We start from the raw sequence: 22,064 nt of genomic DNA on the forward strand, positions 1-22,064 counted from the left end.
ATTCCCTTCAATGTTTTCCCATTGGAAGGCAAACCAATCTCGACATTCTGGAGCTAATGGGCAGGCCCAGAAAGCATCCTTCAGATCCATAACCGTGAACCAGGCATGACAGTAGGGGATCTTGCTCAGAAGAGTATACGGATCCGGTACTGTGGGGTGTTTCGCGATGGTCCTTTTGTTAATTTCTCTGAGATCCTGTACTAGACGATATTTTCCTTCGGCCTTTCGGACTGCCAAAATTGGGGTATTGTGTGGTGACATACACGGCTCTAGGATCCCTTCACTCAACAAGGACTGAACAATGGGCTCCAGACCCCTTCTACTTTCCAGTGATAGTGGATACTGTCTAACCTGTACGGGAGGTCCCTCGGTCATTTGCACCCTCAAGGGGGGAATATCTAACTTTCCATATTTTCCCGTCTCAGCCCATACTTCTTGCTTTATTTCTTCCAAATCTACCTCAGTTAGCTTAAACATTCTTACTATCATTTTTCCTCCCTGGGGAATAATCCCTATTCCCAGCTGGACTTGAAGGTCCCTTCCCAACAGGTTAGTATCTAAATCCGGGAGATAAACTAGGTCCACTTTGCTTATCCGAGAGTTTCCTTTTATCGGTACTTCTTCTAAAATCTGTGCCAAGAAGGGTCTATTTCCTGCTCCCACAAGCTCACAGGTCTTATTACCGATCTTCACTCCGCCTGGAACTTCATTTATACTAGATCGATCTGCACCAGTGTCAACTAAAAATTCAAACTCCTGAAAATGGGGACCCACTTCTAATGTTATCAAGGGCTCAATAAGATGGTACATAGGGTCCCCTAAAACATAGAGCCCCTGACACCCCTAATCTTCTCCTCTTAGTACTTTTTCAAGGGCTTCCTGCTCCTTCATAATGGCCTCATCACGGGCGGCCTTTTCACACTCTCTCTTGAAATGCCCACTCTCTCCGCAGTAATAGCATTTCAAATCCTCGGGCCGCCTAGGTTTTATGCGCCCATGTGCTGCAGAAACTTTTTGTCCCCCGGGTGGATTCGAGCTTCCCATTCCTTCTGCTATCCCCTTTTCTATCCCTACACTCTCCCTCGCTACAGCCACCATCATACGTGCCTTGTTTCTCGCTTTTTCTTCCTCCCTACACAAATACACCTTTAGAGCTTCCTTCAACAACTCATTAATCCCTTTCTCCTGCCAATCCTCCAACTTTTCTAGTTTCCTTCTAATATCCGGCCATGCCTTGGACACAAACTGAACCTTTAGCAGCACCTGGCCCTCCCGACTTTCAGGATCTATGTTGGAATATTGTTGGAAGCTCCTTTTTAATCTACCTAACCAAGCCGCGGGAGTCTCATCCTTTTCTTGGCAGCAATCGAATGCCAACTTCGAGTTAGTTCCTTTAGGTACAGCTTCTCTAATTCCCCTGATCATCAATGTCCGGTATTCCTCCATGTTTCGTCTGTCCTGCTCTCTGTTGGGGTCCCAGCCCGGATCATTGGCTGGTAACTTGCAATCTGCAGTGACTCCGGTCTGATTTTCTCGATCCCATATCTTTATTGCTGCTGCCCGAACTAATTTCACCTCCTCCGGGCTAAACAATATTCTTAAAATGGAGGTGAGCTCTCCCCAGGTGTAAATATTGGGGCCCAGAAACTGATCAATCTGCTGTGATACTCCAACTGGGTCTTCTACCAAGTTACTTAGTTCCTTCTTAAAACTTCTCACTTCCGAAGAAGTCAGCAGAGCATTCACATATCCTATTCCCCCGAGGACTCCCCGCATCGGTACCTCCCTTAGAGGGAACAGTCTGTCGGTCCGCAAGGCCCGAGATCGAGTATTACAATACGGGCCTTCATCTAAACTCCCTCTTGAAATTTCATTGGGGGTCTGAGAAAATGATGGTGCCTCGGGTCCAGTCCTGTCATTCACTAGAGGCTGGGATTCTCCCCAGTGGAGAGGGGGTTTAGGAACCACCCTCGATGAGGGGGACTGAGATATCGGTGTAGTCAATTCCGCTAAGGAGTGCTCAGGATGAGCTGAAGGACTCGGGGTATATGGGGGAAGGACAGGGGTAGAAAAAGAGTCAGTGACTGGAGGAGAAGCTGGGACTGGGCAGGGGGAAACTTGGGACTGATCCTTAGGAGCTAGAGGGACGGAAGTTAAGGGGACGGTAGGTGGTGGAGGTAAGGAATGGGGAACCTGGGAAGGAGGAGAGAATATCGGGACCAAGGTTAAAGCAAGGGGCGTTTGGGGAGCGGAGGGGGTTGCCTGAGATGGCGTGGCAGGCAACGACTGGGTGGGTTGGGACTGTGGAAGGTTCTGAGAATGAGACAGGGGTATGGGGGTAGGGTCCGGGGGATTTCGGGGTGGCAATGGGGGCTCTGGAGCAAGAGGAGGAGGCAGATGGTCCAGAGGATCCCAGGTTTTACCTCTTTCCTCCCTTTTCCCTTCTACTCCCTCCTTATGCTCTTTCAACTTACACATCTTAGCTGGCTTCATACTAGATCTTTCCCGTCCCCAGCAGTCTGCATACACAAGTTGGTCCCTATCCGGTTCGGGCTGGCTACTTAAACTCTCCCTTAACTGAGTACACATCCAGGCATCTGCCGACCCAAACCACGGCCATTCGATATCTAGTTTCGGCCACACTTCCATACAAAAATAGATCATCCTGATCTTATCTAAGTCCCGGGTTAGCTCATTCCTTTCCCACTCATCTAACATTCTCCCGAGGGGGCTATTCAGGGGAATGCTCTTGACTTTCTTTGCCCTCTTTCCGCGGGAATACCTCTTGCTACTACACTGACCCATCTCTAACAGAAAAAAATCTAATGTGCCCCTACCCGAACGTAAAGCAACTGACGGGCAACACAAATGAAACCAAACTTATTCCTCTTACAACTGATTTCCAACAAAAGACTTCTACCTCCTGAGGCCTACCGACTGGCCACAGAAACTAAAAACCCGCAGTTTCCCTTCCTTCTGGGTCCTGGCCTAGAGGCCGGGTCCTAGCGGAGATCCCGGGGCCTACCCTGGCTCCTACTCCCTCCCCACACCTCTCTTAAGGCCCCCTCCCAAAGAAACTGCCTGAACTTAATAAAACCTAGGGGTCCCTTCCCACACCTTTTTTCCTCAGGCTGGGTCCCAGCGGCTACCCCTAGGGTCGGGAAGTTTTTGGAGTGGGGTCCAACGGGCTAATCCCTCCCCCAGTCCGCAACCCCCCTTCCCAGAAACCCAGAGCCCGATCCCAGCGGGGTCAGCGCTACCCCCTTTTGGCCGCTCCTGGGTCCTGACCTAGAGGCCGGGTCCTAGCGGAGGTCTCGGGGGCCCACCCTGGCCCCTACTCCCTCCCCGTACCTCCCGTGAGGCTCGGTCTTAGCGGGGGCCCGGGGCCCTCCCTCCCTCCACCTCACAGCTTACTCAGGGAAGCCACCCAGCTAACCCTGGAGGGAGACGTCTCACTTGCCTCTCTGGACCCTGAATCGGGCCTCTTTCGCTTCCCCCCGTTCCCGGCTGGCCCCCTCACGGGAGTCCGGAACCGCGGTACTAGGGGTCCCAATCGCTTTGGGGGTCCGAGCTGCCGGCCCCCGTCTCATGCACTCACACACTCGCTTGTGTCCCGTATCCCGCCGCCGGAGGTCTTACCAGTCCAGCGCTCTTCGGTCGTCGACTCTCCCCGTAGGCTGTCCTCGTCGTCCGGATGTGGCCAGCTGTCCCACGAAGTCTCGAGGAGGGTGGCCAGTCCTCTTCGGTCCTTGTAGGCGTGGCCGATCCCGGACGAGCCCCCAATTGATGTAAATAAAAGGGCCAGGAGACCTTGTGCTCCTTTCTTGACAGGCCTTTATTATCAGGAAAGCCTATGGGGGTGGGGGCTCGGGGTTCGCGACGCCGCCACTGCTCCCAGTTGAGTCCACGTCCCAGAGGAGGGCTAGACGAGCCTGTCGGTTACGGCAGGATCGGAGTCTGCGCCCTCACGGGATACGTCCCGAGACTCGTTCGTAGCTCGCTGGTCTAGGGGGCTCTTCGTACTCTTGCTCCTTCAAGCTTACAGCGATCGCCTTCGGAGTTTCTAAGAGTCCTCTCCAGTCCTCTGAAGGTTTCCTTGCAGGTACGTGTAGATCATTCGGTCATCCCTGTTCTTGGCTCGTTGTCAGAGTCCATTTCTTCTTACGTAGGAATCTAGTAATTAATAGTCAGTGCTCGCTTGGCCCTCTGGGAAGCAGGAAGCCTCCCCTGGGAGTGGTTTCCTGGGAGCAGCTTTGGAACTACCCGACGCAGTGGGACAAGGGGACAGAAAATGCTCCAAACTACTACAAACAGTAAACCCAATAAGTAGAATGTCTTTCATAAGGGGGATTTTAGCAAAGCATTCATAACAGGAGAGGGGTACAGAGACTCAGGGAGTTAACTGGGGGATACACTCTGGGTATAGGGGTAAATACATAGGGGGGAGATTAACCAGGGGCTTCCAAACTGTGAGGAGATAAAACAGGCAAAAGATTAGACATTAAATTTCATCTATAACATGGGTGAAGAAGTCACCTGCCTACCATGTCTAGGCCTCAGTGTGGCTCTCGAGCATCGTCCTGTGTGGATTTTCATGCTCTACTGTGACTCCCAAGGCTGTCTGGGAGCTGCAGAGCCATGTTGGAATAGAAGACTCCTTCTTCTTGCCGTGCTGCTTCCTCGAGTACTGTTCTTTGTGCACCCCTGCCCAGGCACTGCTTCTCGCTGAGGGAAGGCAAAATCCTGCCTTTCCCATTGCCTCTGGAGGAGTTTCTTGGGAGGGAAAGAGCAAGGTCTTCCTTAGCCCACTGCCCCCGGCTCCATCCTGGAGTGCTGAAAATGGCATTGCTGACTCTTCAGGCCTCTCGATTCTTCTGACTGAGCCTTGTCTCTGCAGTGACTGTGCAAACTTGGAGTTGTCCAGGGAAATGGTGCTGCAGTGCACTGGAACACCGGAGCCAGGAGCCTTGTGTCTGCATCTGGAGAACACCAAGCCGAGGAAGGAAGCATCAGCCCAGGAAGAACAGGCAGAGCAGCAGGACAGAATGGAGGTTGGTTTTGGAAATGAAACTGGTTTTCCCTTGAAAACTCATCTTGCCCCTTCTTGTACAGTGAGGGGCTAGGCTGCACTCGAGGGAGAAGACCCACTGTTGCAGAGCAAGCTGGACGTCAAGAGGGAGACATTGGAGGAATGGCAGCTTCAGAGGGATCTTCTGGAGCAAGAGAGCGATGATGTTAGCATGGCTCTGAACACCTTATTGCTAGGCAGCACCTGTGGGAGTGGGAGTTGTGGCAGCCAGATCAGCCCAGATGCTGTTTCTGGCAGTAGAAGACAGGAATGCTGCTGTGCACACCTGGCTCAAGATGGCAAATGCATTGATTAGCCAGGGATATGCATGTTCATCAGCAAAGCTTCTGCAAAATGTGTTGCTTTGGGCAGCCACAGAGCCTCTAAAATGGGGAACGGAGAAGGGGAAGGGTCTGGAGCACAGGTGTGACCAGGAGTGGCTGAGGGAGCAGGGGGGGCTGAGCCTGGAGAAAATGAGGCTCAGGGGGCACCTTCTTGCTCTCTAGAGCTCTCTGTGACAGGAAGCTGCAGCCAGGTGAGGGTCAGGCTCTGCTCCCAGGGAACAAGGGCCAGGACCAGAGGAAACTGCCCCAAGGTGTGCCAGGGGAGGTTTGGACTGGGTGTTACAGGATAGCTGCAAGAGAAGGCTTTGTTTCTGAGTGTCTCAGTCAGTCTCAGTTCTGGGGAATGTGGTAGGTCTGGCAAATGCACAGAAGAGGTTTTGCTTTGGCAACATCAGCCAGACTGTAATGTCCATCAGTCACTAAATGTCTGCTCAGCACAAGAGCCAAGTCCCTGCGAGGCATCTTCTCTTGCAGAGAGTTGCTTTGAATAGGTGAGGAGGTGAGGCTTTGATGTGAGTTTTGTACTTGAAGGGGGAAATCCTGTATATTTTCCCTTGAGTCAGCAAGCAAATTTGCTTTCCCAAAACTTTGTTAAAATGTCCATCAAAGAAATAGGCCCATTGAGAAATTCTTTTTGCCAAGTGGCAGTTGTGGAAGATGCAGTGTTTTTGGGTGACAACGGGGAGTTTGGAGGAGGGATGTTTGTTGGGAAGGAGCTGTCTGGTCCCAGGCAGGGCAGCAGGGCCTGACACAGCACTTCCAAGGGAACAGTGCCAGAGGCTTTTGTCAGCCCAGGCTATCAGAGCTGCCTAGGACAGGTGCTGTGAAACTTTGAGCCCAGAGCACAGGTGCTCCTTGTCCTCTGGCTGCCTGCGAGCTGCCACTGGCTGGCTCTGCACAGGGCTCCCGAGGAAGGGCTCGAGCTGTACCTTGTCCCACTTGCAGGCTTCCCAGGAGCAAGATTCGTCGAGCTGGTCTCTGGAGCAGCTGAGCCAGGACTCCTCTGAGGAATCCTCTGGCCAAGGGCACGCACTGGCCCAGGTGTGCCGTGAGAAGGAGCTGCTGGGCCAGAAGGCTGACCTTGAGGGCCAACTGTCAGCCACGGAGTGGCTCCGACAAGACCTTTGCAGGCAGCTGGCAGAGACCAGGTAAGGGCAGGCAGCAGCAGAGCCTCTTCAGATGCTTTTACAGTCCATGCACAGAATATGGAAGCGTCTCAAGAATAAGAATATGTCACAATGTGAAGGTTATTCTTCTGACACCTAAAGCCACCAAAGCTCTCGTGAGCTCCCGTTTGTGCCACTGAGCACACTCCTGTGGGAAGCCCAGAGCAATCCACCCAGCCTTGAACTGAGTAGTAGTTAAACCATGCAGATGCTGAGTGAAACCTCAAGTTTCTCTGGGGTTTGGTTCCTTGTTCTGGGCATTGAACAGCCCTCCTTCCTTACCAAGTAGCTTGACATGATCCTGCTCCTCAGGGCTGAAGCTTCGTCTTCAGCATTCCAGGCTCTTTCCTTGGCACGTTGGGAGTAGCACGCCGCCATTCAGGGGGAAGCCAGAGGCTCCTGCTGAAAACCTTGGGGGCTTTCTGCTTCCAAGCACACTCTTCAGAAGTGTGGGACAGGCCCTAGAGCTGGTTAGAGAGCAGCAGGGAAAGCTCTTTGGAATTCTCAACAGCCTGGCTGATTGTTGATGGGCACCCCGGTGCCAAACCTGCCAAGGTCCCTTTGGATGGTCCCTCTCACTGTGTAAAGAAGGACATGTCCCATGGGCCACTGCCTGCTTGGCCAGCAACACTAAAATAAAGGTGGCAAGTCTGCTCCATGACCTTGCAAGAGTTTAAACTGCAGTCTCTGCATTCAGGTGCTTGGTTTTCAGACAAAAGGGTGTTCTGAATTTTTACAAGTGCTGCCATGACCATGAGATTTTACTGTGTCATGCAAAGTCGTTCTGAAGTCTCCTAAATACAGGGTGTCTGGAAGATGATGTACCTTTGTGTCCATTATCAAAAGCATTAAAAAGTCAGCAGTCAGCCAGGACAAGAGTCTGTTGTGTCCCCCTGCAGAGCATTTTGGAAGTGCTGGTGAGTGAAGGGCTGTGAGCAGGGGCTGGGCTTTTGCTCGTCGCTCCAGCCTGTTTGGACACAGCTCCCCCATGTCCTAGGTCAGGATCAGCAAGTGAAGGTTTGGCTGTTGAGGCCAAGTTGGGCTGGGCTGTCTGTGCTATGCCAGGCCATAGGGAAGGCCTGGGCAGTCCCTCCGAGGGCCCTGCTCTGCTGTAGAAATGGCACAAATGTGCCTTGTCTGGGCGAGTTTCCCCGTGACCCATTTCCCATACTCAGGTGTGGGGATCTTGAGCCACATTGTCCTGGAATAACCGGCTGTGGGAGTGTGGAGCAAGCAACTCATGTCTCTGTGTGTGCAACTTGTAGGTCAGCAAAGGAGAGCCTGGAATCCCGGCTGCTTGCTGCTCAGCAGCAGATATCTCAGCTGGAGGTGACCAGGAACCATTCTGAGGCAGAGCTGCAAGCTGAGCTGCAGACAGCTCGCACTGAAGTCCAGACAGTTCAGAGGAGGCCGGAAGAACAGCTACAAGGCCTCAAAGAGGAAATTTATCTCTTCCTTGAGCAGACAGAAGCTCTGCAAAAGCAGGTGAGTGAAACAGCAGTTACATTGCAGCCATGCAGAGAGGGGTCTGTGGCATTCTTGCTTTTCCATGGCAGAGCAGCAGCTGATGGGGTGATCCCTGGGGCTGTCTCAGGCTCTGGGGGCTCCATGGCAGCTGCTCTGAAGGACACCCAGAGCTCTGCTGAATCTCAGCTGCTGCTCTGGACAGCTGGGCTAGTCCTCCGCGCTGTTGGCCAGCAAGCATCAGCATGGATTCCTGCTGGCCTCTCCTTGCTAGCCTTGGTGTGGGAGGTGCTTTTTCAGGTGCCCTTGGTGGTGGGCCACTTGGAAACTGCAAAAAGTTGTCCATATCCAGTGTGAATCTGGTGCTCTCAGGACAGGGAGAAATGGAGAGTTGTCCTCTGCCTTTCCTCACAGCCTGTGCTGTGGCTGACAGTGACAAGCTGTGGCTGTAGCCTCTGACTGCTTTGTTCTGTTTGACTGGAGGTGGGAGAGTTGACATCTCAGCTGGCAGCCACCCAAGAGTCCCAGGAAATGACTGTCCAGAGAGCCCAGCAAGATGTGAGGGAGGCCCAGGAAGAGTCCAGGCAGAAGCAGTTGGAGCTTGAGCACACCCAGAAGATGCTGGAGGAGGCAAAACATCAGAACAAGGAGCTGCAAGTGCATCTGCAGAACATGGAGAGGGAATGGAATCGATGGGAAGAAATGGCTCAGGAAAATTCAGAACTGCAGGCTTCTGTGAATATCCTAGAGAGTGAAAAAGCCAGGTAAATGAAAGCCTGTGGGACTCCGCATTGTGGTGAATGGATTCCCTCTTTGCCATCTTTGCACCTGCCAGGGGCTCTGGCAGCATTTCCTAAGTGGCAGATTCTGAACTCTGGGTGCAGTCACTTCTCATGGTCTGGATGTTGTCTTTCATTTTCTTTTCTTTTAAGCCTTCAGCTAGAGTTTTTCTGCAGTCAAAGTCTTTTGGGGTAGCCCTTTCCCTCTAGGGGGTATTGTGTTGTTAGGTGGGTGTGTTGGCACTGCCCAAGCTGCATTATAAGGAACTGGATCCATCCATCAGCCCCACTTTGGCTCCTGTACCTTGAAGCCTTTGGGATGTGGGTCAGCCTGGCTTCTGATGCTTTTTCTGGCCAGAACCATCTTAAGGCCCTGCTTGCTGATCTAGGCCAGATTGCCCTCGGAGGCAGCCCAGAAACAAGAATGGCTCTGTGGCATCGTTCCTCATAAAATGTGCCCCGGGGCCTGGAGGGGGTCAAGCAGGCTCCCTGCCACCCTGCACAGTCACAGGCATTACTGACTGTGCAAAGAATGCAGAAACAGGACCAAGGGATGGGGGCTCCTCCAGCTGATCGAGTCCTGCCAGTCTTCATTGCCACAGGATTCTTCTTCCAACACAAAGACAAAGGAAAGGCAGGGCACTCCTGCTTGCCTGGAGCCTTCTGCATCTGCCATCAGCTTTTGCTCCAAGCCTTGGCTGCCACTTGGGCCTCTGTTTCTCAGGCTGAAAGTAGGATGAGTGCTGGTAAACCTTAGGGAACTCGCCAGAGATCCCCTGGCTGTAGGGTGCTGTTCCTCCTGCCTGGACATAGAAGATGGGGGAAGGAAATGTCTTTTCCATGTTGACCAAACCTCCCTGCCTTGGAGCCTCGATAGTCAGAAGAAAATTGTTCCTCTCCTCTAAAGTCTTCATTGCGAGACTTCATGAGGTTTGTATTCACATTCCCATCTCAAAGAGAAGGTAGGGTGTGTAGGCAGGAACTCCCTGTTCTTTCAGGAGCAAAAGCAGAGTAGGCACATGCTGGGCTGTGACTGCAGGGGGAACAAGCAGCCAAGTTGTTTAGACAAACCTCACCAGGCAGAGGAGTTTTTCTCTGAGGTGCTGAAAGTCCTAAGAGCTTATATAATGTGATATCATATAGTAAAGAGTTGCTTGCTTCCCTTCTAGGCTGCTTGTATCCCTGGAGGAGAAGAACCAGTGCTTCAGAACCCTGGAAGAACAGAACCTGGCACTGAAAAATCGTGTGTCTCAGTTATTTTCTGCTCTTAAGCAGGCCGGGCAGCTCTGTTCTGAGCATAGGAGGCAAATGCAGGAGCTCAGCACCCAGGTAAGCTGTGCAGTGGCATCCTCTTCTCCAGGGACACACAACAGCACCTTTGGCTTGGCAGCCCCAACCTCTTTCCCCTCCTGGCAGCATCCACAGCTGCCGTGTTCTGCCCCAACCTCTTTCCCCTCCCGGCAGCATCCACAGCTGCCGTGTTCTGCCCGGGGCTGCTGCTGCACCCTGAGGCCCAGGCTGGATCTGCTGTCTGCTGCCGAAGTTTTGCACCGTTCTCTCCTGGCTCCCAGCAGGAAATCTGGGAGGGGAAGCAGCAGCAGCCTCCTCTGGAGCTCCTCTGTCCCTCCGTGAGCAGTGTTGTCCCAGACAGAGTTGGTGCCTGTGCTGGCACTGAGCAATGTGGGGACACAGAGGTGGCTGTGGCAGGCTGGGCAGGGCACTTCCAGCGCAGCCATCTCAGCCAGCTGCTGTTCAGAGCTGCAGCCTCAAGTATGCCCACTGCCTCCTGTTCCCTCTTTTCTCTACATTTGTCTCCATTGGAATCCTTGCTTTTGTGCCTTCTGGTTTTGGCATGGCTTTTGCCTGAAATAATTTCTCCTTCGTTGCTCTCCCTGCGGCCCCCTCTGCGGCCTCAGGAGCAGCCCTGTCCCTGAGGCTCTGTGCATCCATCTTCCAGATGCAGGCCATGCTGCTGGCAGAGATAGAGAAGACAACTCAGCAGGCAACTGAAGAGAAGCAGCTGCTGGAATCTGAGGTGTCCGAGCTACGTGTGAGGCTCCAGAGCTCTGAGGAAAGAGCAGAGGCCATGGCCACACAGTGTAAGGCCATGGAGCTGGGGCTGAGGAAGACACAGGCTCAGAGGGACAATCTCAGAGCCCACAATCAGGAGCTGCTGAAACAGCTGGAGGAACTTGAGCAAGGTACAGCTTCTCCTCCCCCAGCCACTGCCCCATCCTGTCCCACCTGCAGGGATCTCGCTGATGCCTCGCAGAAGAAAAGTGCTCAGAGATAGCAGAGGGGAAAAACAAACAGCAGGAAATTTATCAATCCAAGTGCCAGTGAAAGCTTTTTCTTGAGAAAGATGCTGTGGCTTGCAGAGCCATCTGGCTGTGCTAGGGCTGCTCCTGGGCTGGAGCCTTTCATGGGCCGTGTCTCTGTTAAGGAGCTGTAGCTGGGTGCCTCAGCTCGATTCCCCCAAACTCCAGGCCCTGCCAGAGCCTCCAGGGCCATTGGGCTCTCTGAGCAGGGCTGCACAGGCATCCCCTCTCCTTTGTCCCTCCTGGATTGCTCACTCTGCACAAGGCCAAGAGCAAACACACATTCCTAGCCCTCTGAACCTTGCCCCTTTCATTCCTGCTTTTCTCTCTGCCTGGAAGTTTCCTTCATTTCTGTCAGCTTTGGAGCCCTTGTGTGCTTAGGGCCTGGCAAACACCGGCAGGCAGAGAAGACAGTGCTGTTGTCTCTGCAGGATGCACATCAGTGTGACTTTGCTTTGCTTGTCCCCTTCTCCTTCTCCTTCCCCTTCCCTGCTGCAGATTGGTGGAACGCAGCAGTCAAGCAGATTTCTCGAGAAGCTGCCCTGGAGAAAGAGGCCACTGAAAGACAGGAAGAGTCCGTGACTCTTCGTCAGGAGGTGGCATCTCTGAAGAGGAAATTGGAGAACCCGGAGAAGGAAAGGAAGGATGTGCTGGTGAGATTGGCAGATGCCACAGAGGGCCGATTCCTAGCTTTTTTTGGACCTTGTGTTAATCGTTCTAGAGGAGCAGATTTTTCCAGTTGAATTTTTCCAATTGAATTCTTTTGAATAAGGAGGAGATGTTGTAGTCATGCCAAAGCCAATTAATGCTGAGGCTGCTGATTTTCCTCCATGCTGGGCTTCTGTTTCCTAGAAGCTTTAGTTCTCAATATGCACAATCTCTCTATGGATATTGCATGGTTTGGGGAATTCCTTGTGTCCAAACCCACATCCAGATTCCTAAATATCTGCAGGGGAAGGAGGGGTGAGCTGACCAAGTTTGCTGTTAATAGAAAGGTGTTTGGCCTTGGCCATCTGAGAGCAGCCAGTGGGGAGAGAAGAGAGGAAAGCCAAGTGCTGATCCACACCAGGACGTGTCCCTGCAAGGGGAGAACTCGTCCTGAGTGGCAGCAGAGAATGACAGACTGATCTGGCCATTGCTGCTTCAAGAGAGGGCAGTGGGGCTCTCGGGGATGGAGCCATGGAAACTCTATATGGGAGAGGTGGAACACCACTCCTGTCAGACCAGCCCCAGGGAAGGAAATGCTGGGGGTGTTTGCTCTTGCCTTCCTCCCTGATGGAGAGCACATCCTCGTGGCACTGCCTAAATCCTGCTTAGTATGGACTTGAAATCCTGGCTGCAGTTCTGGCAGCTCCTGCCCAAAGGATCCCTGGAGTGGAGCTGCAAGAGGTCAGGGAAGAGCAGAAAGGAAGCTGGGACAGGCTGAGCGAGCTGGGCAAGAGCAGCATCAAGGGGGCAACCAGCAAAGGTCTGCAGCATGCCGAGGGGCAGAGAGAGAAGGGCAGCCTGTGCCTGCCCCTGCAGCAGGAGTCCAGATCTGGTCTGAAAAGCAAACCTAGAGAGGGAGTGAGTGACCCTTTTTCTCCTTGTTTTGGCAGCATGAACGGGAACTGAGCCAGCAGCACATGATTGATGTGGAAAGGAAGAGTGAAATGCATGCACCTGAGATGCCAAATCACCAGGAAAGAACTCAACAATTGGACACTGAAAGGGAAATCAAGCAGGAAAAGTTGGAGCATGGGACAGCTGCTTTGAAGGAAGGAAGAGGGAATGCTCTGAGTGCTGCACTGAGCAAGTGTAAAATTGCCAAAGGGTGTCTGCAGAAAGGCTTGGCCTTCCTGAAGGGAGAGTCTGGTATCCAGGCAGGCACTGGCATTGGTCTTCAGTCAACTCCAGTGTCCCTGAACTATTCCAGTGCTTCTTCCCATGAAGAGGTGGGTCTCTATCCCCGTCACTCCAGGCCTGCTTGGGTAAAGCAGCCTGGGCTGCAGCAGGCAGCCTTGTCTGTCTGCCTGGCTCCAGCCAGAGGCCACTGACTGCCAGATTGTTTCCTGGCTCGCCCAGAATGACTGATCCAGCTCTGGAGCAGTTCAAATCAGCTCCAGGCCAAAAACTGGGCATGGGGAGCTGCTTCTCCCGTGCCCATGCAACACATGGGGGTTTGGATTTGGTGTGGGAAGAAATGAAGCAGGTGAGCAGAGTGATGGACTAAACCCAGCTGAGTTTTGTGCTGAGAGGGCTGAAAAGCAGCTGCCCTGTTTGTGCTTGGAGGATGCTTCCCAAGATGGAGATTTCTGAGGGACAGCTTCTGTGGTGTTTGAAATATGGGCATCATCTCCTGTCTGCATACCCAGCAGGATGTGGAAGCACAAGTGGAACAGCTGTTAGGTGGCTCAGGGACCAGCCTGGAACCCAAGCAACCAACTGCATCACTGGAAAAGGAGAAGAGAGAGAGGCCTGAATTACCCACTGAGCCCAGAAGAAGTGGTGAGCAGGTAAAATTGGGCTTTTCCTGGCTCTGCAGAGCCTCAGCTTCCTCTGGAACACAAGCTCCTGGTATCAGGAAAGAAGAGTTGGAGGAGTTTCAAGGCCTCAGCATTGCTGGACGGCCCCTTCAACCTTGGGCTTTGTTACCCACACTGTGCTCTGCTCCTGACTGGAACACTCTGAAGTTTGGAAGAGGGAGAGTTTGCTCCCTGACCCTGGGCTGCCTGTGCAGGAGCTTGCTGTTCAAATCAGCTCCAGGCCAAAAACTGGCATGGGGAGCTGCTTCTCCTGTGCCCACCCAAGGGGAGGCAACACATGGGGGTTTGGATTCTGGGTGCAAATAATGGAGCAGGTGAGCAGAGTGATGGACTAAACCCAGCTGAGTTTTATGCTGAGAGGGCTGAAGAGCAGCTGCCCTGTTTGTGCTTGGAGGATGCTTCCCAAGATGGAGATTTCTGAGGGACAGCTTCTGTGGTGTTTGAAATATGGGCATCATCTCCTCTCTGCATACCCAGCAGGCTGCTGGAGCACAAGTGGAACAGCTGTTCCATGGCTCAGGGACCAGCCTGGAACCTAAGCAGCTGGCTGCATCAGCAGAGGAGAAGAGAGAGAGTCCTGAATTATCCACCGAGCCCAGAAGAAATGTCGAGCAGGTAAATTGAGTTTTTCTATCTCTGCAGAGCCTCAGGCTCCTCTGGAACTTGGCACCTCAGCCCAGGCAGTGCTTTGGAGACCTCTGCTTGTTTCCTTGCCTCTCCCAATCCCTGCTGTGGGCTCACCCTTTTGTTTGTTCCCTCTCTTGGGCAGCCCATGGCTTTCACAAGGGCACCTTCACTTCGCTGCCTCCCTCCCTGGCCCTGTGTCCCTGCACACACACTGGCCTCTCTTGCACAGCCCCCAGTGAGAGCTTTTTGCCCCCAGTTTTGTCTAGTGCAATTTGAGGTCTCAGAGCAGAGATCTCCTTGCCATGATGCCCAGAGGTCCTTTTGCCCCATGTTTGCTGATCGGTTTCTGTGATCCTCTCTCCCATGCAATGTGCAGGTGGAACCTGAAAGGAGAAGAATCAGAACTTTTAGGAGAGTGTTCCCCCCAGACTACATTATGTTTCCTGTCCACAAGTCTGCCCATCGAAATCGAAATCTTCTACAATAGAACAGTCCTCCAGTAGCTCAGGGGAGCAGCAGCCTGCCTGCTGATGCACAGCCTGTGGAGAAAGGTCTCTGTGGCCCAAATGTGTGCTTTGGAAATCAGAGTTGGGTTCCTAAATCCCATCGGAATTCTCTCTAACTGACCTGTGGTGGCTGAGGGATGTACGTGGGAAGGCTTTGCCAGCCTTGAACTGGACTTGTTGCTCATCTGAGCTCTGTTCTGTCTGGGAGCCTGTTCCTTTCCCCTTGCCCCAGGGTAGAGTGTTGGTGAGGGCTGGAGCTGGAGGCTGTGTCTGCCCCGGGAGCCGGTACCGTGGGGCTGCAGCTGCTCCTGCCAGCGTGGGCTTGTCTGAGCCGGGCCTTGTGCCTCTTTCAGGTGTCCCTGCTGCAGGCACAGCTGGCCCAAGACCGACAGGACCACCTGGAGAGCTGTGCAGGCAGCAGGCAGGAGACACGAGGCGCAGAAAGGACCTCCTTGCTTCCTGAACGTCTCAGAGAGGAGGCAGGCTGCAGCTGGATGCAGGCTTAGACTTAGTCAGTAGTTTATCTTTAAAGGATAGTATAGGTGCAATTGAACCTTTATACAACTGTGTTCCATAGGATGAAAGATATATTTATAGAAAAATAAAGAGTTTATTATGATCATGATTAAACTAATAGATCTTTCTCAGGTTATTCACTACCCAGTACAGAGAACTATAACTTCCAGTATAGTGCATTATATTTTGAAGCAACATTGCCCCAATTCTAGTCAAGCCAGCAAAACCAATTCTTACAGATTGATGCTATTCACCCAAACCAATGACCATGGGCAAACATTTCTCTCAGCCTCAAGGCATTACCTTGAGAGGCATCCTCACTGCAGGGAGGAATCTGCTGAAGGGAGACATGTGACATGAACCACTTTGGTGAGAGCAGGAGAAACCTGCCGTGCGTGGAGCTTTTCCATTTGTTCTTAGGAAACTGCTTATTCTCAGAGTCCCAGAATCTTGGGCTGGGGGAGGCTGGAGGCACCTCTGCAGGTCACCTTGCCCAGACCCTGCTCCATCAGGGCCACCCAGAGCCAGCTGCCCAGGATGTGTCCAGGGGGCTTTTGAGTGTCTCCAGGGATGGAGACTCCACCACCTCCCTGGGCACCTGCACCAGTGCTCGGCCACCCTCCCAGTGCAGAAGTGTCTCCTGAGCTCGGAGGGCCCCTCCTGTGTGTCACCTGGTGCCCGAGGCCCCTGGGGCTGTCCCTGGCTCTGTCCCCTCTGCAGCCTCCCCCCGGGTGTTTATCCCCAGGGATGAGATGCCCTGAGCCTGCTCTGCTCCAGGCTGGGCAGTGCCAGCTCCCTCAGCCTCTCCTCATGGCAGAGGTGCTCCAGTCCCTCCATCATCTTCATGGCCCTGAGCGGGACTCTGTCCAGTCTGTCCCTGTCTCCTGTACTGGGCAGCCCAGCTCTGGGCCCAGCACTCCAGGGCTGGCCTCACTGGTGTGGAGCAGAGGGAAAGGATCCACTCCCTCCACCAGCTGTGTCACAGCTGCCAGTGCAGCCCAGGACGCTGTTCTGCATTGTTTAAGGAGGGCATTGCTGGCCCGTGGGCATCCTGGTGGCCAGCAGGACCCTGCCAAACTTCAGTTTTTCAACTGGGTGGCCCCCAGCAGATACCGGTGCCTGTGCCTGTTCCTTCCCAAGGACACAGCTCAGCACTTGCCATTGAACTGTCACCCTTGTTGAACTTTCCCTCTGGATGGCCAACCCTGCCCTCCCTCCCTGGAAGCTTCCAGTGGAATGGGAGAGTCATTGGCCAGTTCTTTGCATCTCCATTGCCCCACGGGCAATTCATTCCCCACGGGCAATTCGTTCCTGCCCTCTCCTCGCCACATCCCCCTTTTCAGGTAAGAAATGGGAGAAAATCCACCAGGAAAACCCTCCAGACACACAACATTTTCCACCGTGAATTTTTTCCCATACCAACATCTTACATCAAACTTTTACTTTTTACCTATATACATACATATAGTATCCTAATTATATGCATACATACATGCAGCTATCTATACAGGCACAGTGTTCTGGGCAATTAACCCCAAAACAAGGTCCACTGAAGATATTCATTGTGTTTATCCATCTTTCTACATCCCCCACCAAGTGCAACCTGGTCCCTGAGCAAAGACAACCCCACGGATGGGTTTGTCTTTGCTCGAGGCAGAATTAACCCAAACAGTCTTTCCTAGAGTACCTCTCCTATGCACCACCAGGACCTTGTCTCCATCTGCTGTACACAAGGGTTTGGATTGGGCATGGCCAGCTTGGTTGGTGGAATCTCTGCTATTAACTAACCAAGCAGCCTTTGCTAAATGCAGCTCCCTCTGCTTGACGATCCCATCCCCCCATTGCCTTCGATGTGTTTTTGAAGAGTTCATTGCACCGCTCAATTTTTCTGGCAGCTGCTGCATGGTTGGGAATGTGATATACCCACTCAATGCCATGTGCTCTAGCCCAAGTGTTTATATGGCTGCCTTTGAGATGAGTCCCTTTGTTGGACTCAATTCTCTCACAGGTACCTCCTGCCTCCAAAGGACCTGCTTTTCAAGGCCCAGGATGGTGTTCTGAGCAGTGTTTGAGCTGTGCCTTGTGTTGCCAATCCAAACCTATCTGTAACACCTTGATTTTTGCAGCCTGATCCACCTGTTCATTATTTCAGTGTTCCTCATTAACCCAACTCATGGGCATGCGGGCACTGACATGACAGACTTTCCCAGGTAGCTTCTCTACTCGAGTGACAATGTCTTGCCATTCATCAGCAGCCCAGATTGGTTTTCCTCTATGCTGGCAATTGGCCTTTTTCCACCTTTCCAGCCAGAAAAGGCCTCCACAGAGTATTGTCTACCATCCAGAAGTCAGTGTAGAAAGAGAGTTCTGGCCACTTCTCTCCCTCAGCAATGTCCAGGGCCAACAGAACAGCTCTGAGTTCAGCAAGTTGGCTCAATCCACCTCCTGCTTCAGTAGCTTCTGCAGCCGCTCCCTTGGGGCTGCATACAGCTGTTTCCACTTTCAGTTCATCCTTCCAATGTGCCAGGAAGTGTCAGTGAAAAGAGCCTAGCGTGTTTCTTCTTGTGGCACTTGGTTGTGAGGTGGAGCTTCCTCAGCACACGGCACCTGTTCCTGCTCTTCTTTTTCCAGTAGACCAAAGTTCTCACCTTCAGGCCAATTCATAATTATCTCCAAGATCCCAGAGCAATTTGTGTTTCCAATACTGACGTGCTGTGTGGTGAGAGTAACCCATTTCCATTTGCTCCATGTGGCATCAGTGGCATGATGGCTAGAGGGAACCTTTCCTTTCAACATCCACCCAGCACCGGCAGTCAGGGTGCCAGGAGAAGTTGTACCTCTATGCTGGTCACCTCTGAGGCAGCCTGAACTCCTTCAGAGGCTGCCAGGATCTCCTTCTTGGTGGGAGCATAGTTGGCTTCAGACCCTCTAACTTCAGCTCCAGAATCCAAGTGGTTGGCCTCGAGTCTCCCCAGGCACCTTCTGCCAAAGGCTCCAGGACAAGCCATTGTTCCCGGCTCCAGAGTAAAGCACATTCTTCACCTCTTGTCCCATCCTGACTGGGCCAAGGGCTACTGCATGAGCAATCTCCTGCTTGATCTGGGTGAAGGCTTGTTGCTGTTGAGGGCCCCAGTGGAAATCCTTCTTGTGGGTTACCAGGTAGAGAGGGCTCGCAGTTTGGCTGTACTTAGGAAGGTGCATTCTCCAAAAACTTTGGCGCCTAGGAAAGCTTGTGTTTTCTTCTTGTTGGTCGGTGGAGACCTTGCTGTGATCTTGTTGATTACCTTAGTGGTATCTGGTGGTGTCTGTCTTGCCACTTTATTCCCAGGAATTGCATCTCTCAGGCAGGTCCTTTGACTTTGCTCTTTTTAATGGTGAAGCTGGCTTCCAGCAGAATCTGGATGATTTTTTCCCCTTTCTCAAGTACTTCCATTGCCGAGTTCCCCCACACAGCAATGTCATCGGTGTACTGCGGATGCTCCTGTGCTTTGCCCTTTTCCCGTGCAGCCTGGATCAGTCCATGGCAGATGGTGGGGCTGTGTTTCCACCCTTGGGGCAGTTGGTTCCAGGCATACAGCACAGCCTCGAGATGAAGGCAAACTGAGGCCTGCATTCTGCTGCCAGAGGAATGGAGAAAAATGCACTGGCAATGTCAAGAGTGGCGTACCACTTTGCTGCACCTTGGACTCCAGCTCGTACTGGAGCTCTAACATGTCTGGCACAGCAGTGCTCAAAGGTGGAGTCACTTTGTTCAAGGTATGATAGTCCACCATCAATCTCCATTCTCCTTCAGACTTTTGAAGGGTGAGTGGGCTTTGCTGACCACTCCTTGGCTCTCCAGCTCTTGGATCATCTTATGGATGGAAATCACAGCATCTCGAGTTGTTCTGTATTGTTGGCAATGCACTGTTGAAGTGGCAATTTTGCTCTTCTCCCTTCAGAAGTCCTACTGTAGTTGGATTCTCAGACAGTCCCGGCAAGGTGTTCAATTGCTGGATGCCTTCTGTCACTGCAGCTGCTATCCCAAATGACCACCTGAGTCCTTTTGCATCTTGAAAATACCCCCATCAGAGGTAATCTATGCCCAAAATGCATGGGGCCTCTAGGCCAGTCACAATAGGGTGTTTCTTCCACTCATTTCAAGTCAGGCTCACATCAGCGTCCACCAAGGAAAAGTCCTGTGAGCCTCCTGTCACACCAGCGATAGAGACAGATTCTGCCCCTACGTGCCTCAATGGAATTAACGTGCATTGCACACCAGTATCGACCAAAGCCTTATATTTTTGTGGTTCTGATATGCCAGGCCAAGAAATCCACACAGCCCAGAAAACATGATTTTCCTTCGCCTCTACCTGGCTAGAGGCAGGGCCCTTCTAATCCTGTTTATCTTTCTTTCCTTGGGCATATGTCTTAGAGGTTCCTTCAAGGGGATTGGACATGTCATCATCATCATACCTGGCAGCTTGCTGACAGGCAACTGGAGCTGCTTTCCTTTTGGTGGAACTTCCTCTCCGAGTCTTGTCTTCCTTCAATTCACGTACCTGTTGTGCCAGATCAGCAGTAGATTTTCCGTCCCTTCTCCTCATGTTTTCTCCACAATCACGCTGGAAGAAGCATAGCTCAGCTCGTGGGGTGTACCTTCTCTCCCCATCTGGGCAATATCTGCCTTGGATACCAGGGCCTCTAATTTGTACTGCTGAGAGTTGGAGAAGGTCCTCTTTAATCTCCTCCCTGAGTTTCTTATGATTCTCCTCTATCTTGTCTTCTAATTTCTGCAGACGGGTTTCCACCGCTGCAATTCTGGCATGTGTTGGGCCATGTATAGCATCTGCATATGCTCAGAGCTTCTTCACCATATCGAGCACGGTCTCATCTCTCTCATCCTGCTTCATTACTGCTAAAGCATGTGGCCCAAGCCATACAAGTTTTCGCCACATCACAGATGTACATGGTACCAAGTCTGGATTCCTAGTTGTTATGTCATCTGAGAAGATAAACTCTGCCACTGCCATTTCTCTCAGGCGTTGGATCCCGTGTTCTATAGTCTTCCACTGGCTCTGCTGCATACAAAGATCATCTGCACACAGGTATCTTTGTGCTACACTTTCCAGGACTCGTGCCCAGAGGCTGTGAGGGTAGCCCCCCTCATCATTCCTTGGTCGATGACAGGATCATGGGACAGGGATCCCAGATGTCTCGCTTCAGCGCTGTCCAGAATTGTAGCCTCGCCCGCAGCATCCCAAAGACACACCAACCAACTAATTATAGACTCATCAGGTTGTCGAGTGTAATCCTTTCTTAGGTCTCAAAGTCCTTCAGGGAAAAGGATTCAATATTGGCTTTGACTCCTGATTTTATGTCATGCGGCGTTGAGGGTCCTTCTCCTGCATCATCATCATTGTCATCCACTGATCTCCTGGTCTTGTCTGTGCACTTTCCACTTCTCCTGCTAGCAGCAGCAGCCATTGGTTGAGGCTTACTGTCTGGTTTAGCTGCTGCCTTCGAGCCTGGGCTGTTGGCTGCAGCCTGAGTGACTGGGATAGCTGCTGATTTATTTCCCTGTCCCTGTTCCTCTGTCTGCTGCCCTGCAGTATCTAGCAGGGTGTGATAAGCATATGCCAGGGCCCAGCTCAATGCCATGATCTTTTTCTCCTTAGAGTTATCATGGCACTTCTCTTTCAGGTACTTCGCCCCCTCAGATGGGTTCTGAATTTGTTCACATGGAAAGTCCCAGGCTACAGGGTGAGAAAATTCCTTTCAGACTTGGCCCATATGCTCCCATTTCCCACACCACTCAGGATTTTCCACACCTGGGTCAGGGCTCTCATTAGCCCCTCTAGAAATCTCAGCCCTCATTCTAGAGAAACTGCAGACTGTATAGAGAAAGCTTACCAGATTAAATACCAGAAAGATGGTCTCCTTAACATTCAGGGGAAACTGAACTTTCTCCAATAGGAATGTTACAGATTCAAAGGAGAAGAAGGAAAGTAAAGTCTGAAAAGCCTCATACCCTGCTTCTCCTCTAAGAAATTGGGAGCATAATCATACCCATGAATCGTACATTCCTGGACCAGACTCCAGCCCCTTTATAAACCCCCTGCAAGCCATTAACACCAAGCCCAACCCAACGGATATTCTGGCCAGTGCCCCTCTGCTGCAAAAACTACGTAGTAGGGACAATACCAGAACTAATTCTGGATAAGAAAATAAACCTAGGGACCATATAGGTATTAATACCTCCAAAAACCCAAGGGAACAGAAACACATGCAGGTCTCCACCCCAAGAGACATTATGAATTCAAACAACATAGCCAGCAACTGCTCTATACCAACACAGAGCAATTGGAACCAAAATATTATTAGAACAGGGGGTTTTCCACTCTCTCGAGTCCCACATTGGGCACCAAAATATTTGCTCTGGTTTCAGGCAAATTTGGGAGAAAACCTCCAGAAGGAGCCCCCAGAAAGCAAAACCCCCCACGGCCCCTCCCCAGCCTGGTTCAGGAAGAATGTACTCAAGAGTAGTGGAAAAAACCTGTTGATTTAACAGGCAAAGCACTCCCCAGCACAAAAAAATGAACAACACCAGATGACAAAAACTTTCACCACTCTGAAGTGATGACAAATTCAGAAAGTTCCTCCTGGGAGTGGTCGCCCTGTTCTTGGTCTCCAGTGCTAGGGATAGCTGCTGCAGGTCACAAAATGCAGGCTCTCAGTGTTTCTCAGTGTTTCCCAGGTCCCATTCCGGAGC

At 52.1% G+C, this 22,064-nt stretch overlaps 1 protein-coding gene across 2 annotated transcripts in view; it reads right to left on the reverse strand.

Moving 5' to 3' along the window:
- Nucleotides 1-22,064, reverse strand: part of LOC146765693 (uncharacterized) — a 24,363-nt gene continuing 2,299 nt past the window's right edge. Inside the window, exons 2-3 of one of the 2 annotated variants that reach the window (XM_085557908.1) lie at nt 10,267-14,674; nt 1-10,218 (exon numbers count right to left, since the gene is read on the reverse strand). In XM_085557908.1, the coding sequence (XP_085414034.1) occupies nt 844-2,805 (1,962 nt within the window). In that variant the 5' untranslated portion in view covers nt 2,806-10,218; nt 10,267-14,674 and the 3' untranslated portion in view covers nt 1-843. Of the gene's footprint in view, nt 10,219-10,266; nt 15,160-22,064 lie in introns of those variants that run through there. The other variant, XM_085557907.1, reaches the window with a different exon arrangement.

This window comes from Lonchura striata, chromosome 20 (assembly GCF_050655825.1).
Source record: "Lonchura striata isolate lonStrDom1 chromosome 20, ASM5065582v1, whole genome shotgun sequence".
NCBI lineage: Eukaryota > Metazoa > Chordata > Aves > Passeriformes > Estrildidae > Lonchura > Lonchura striata.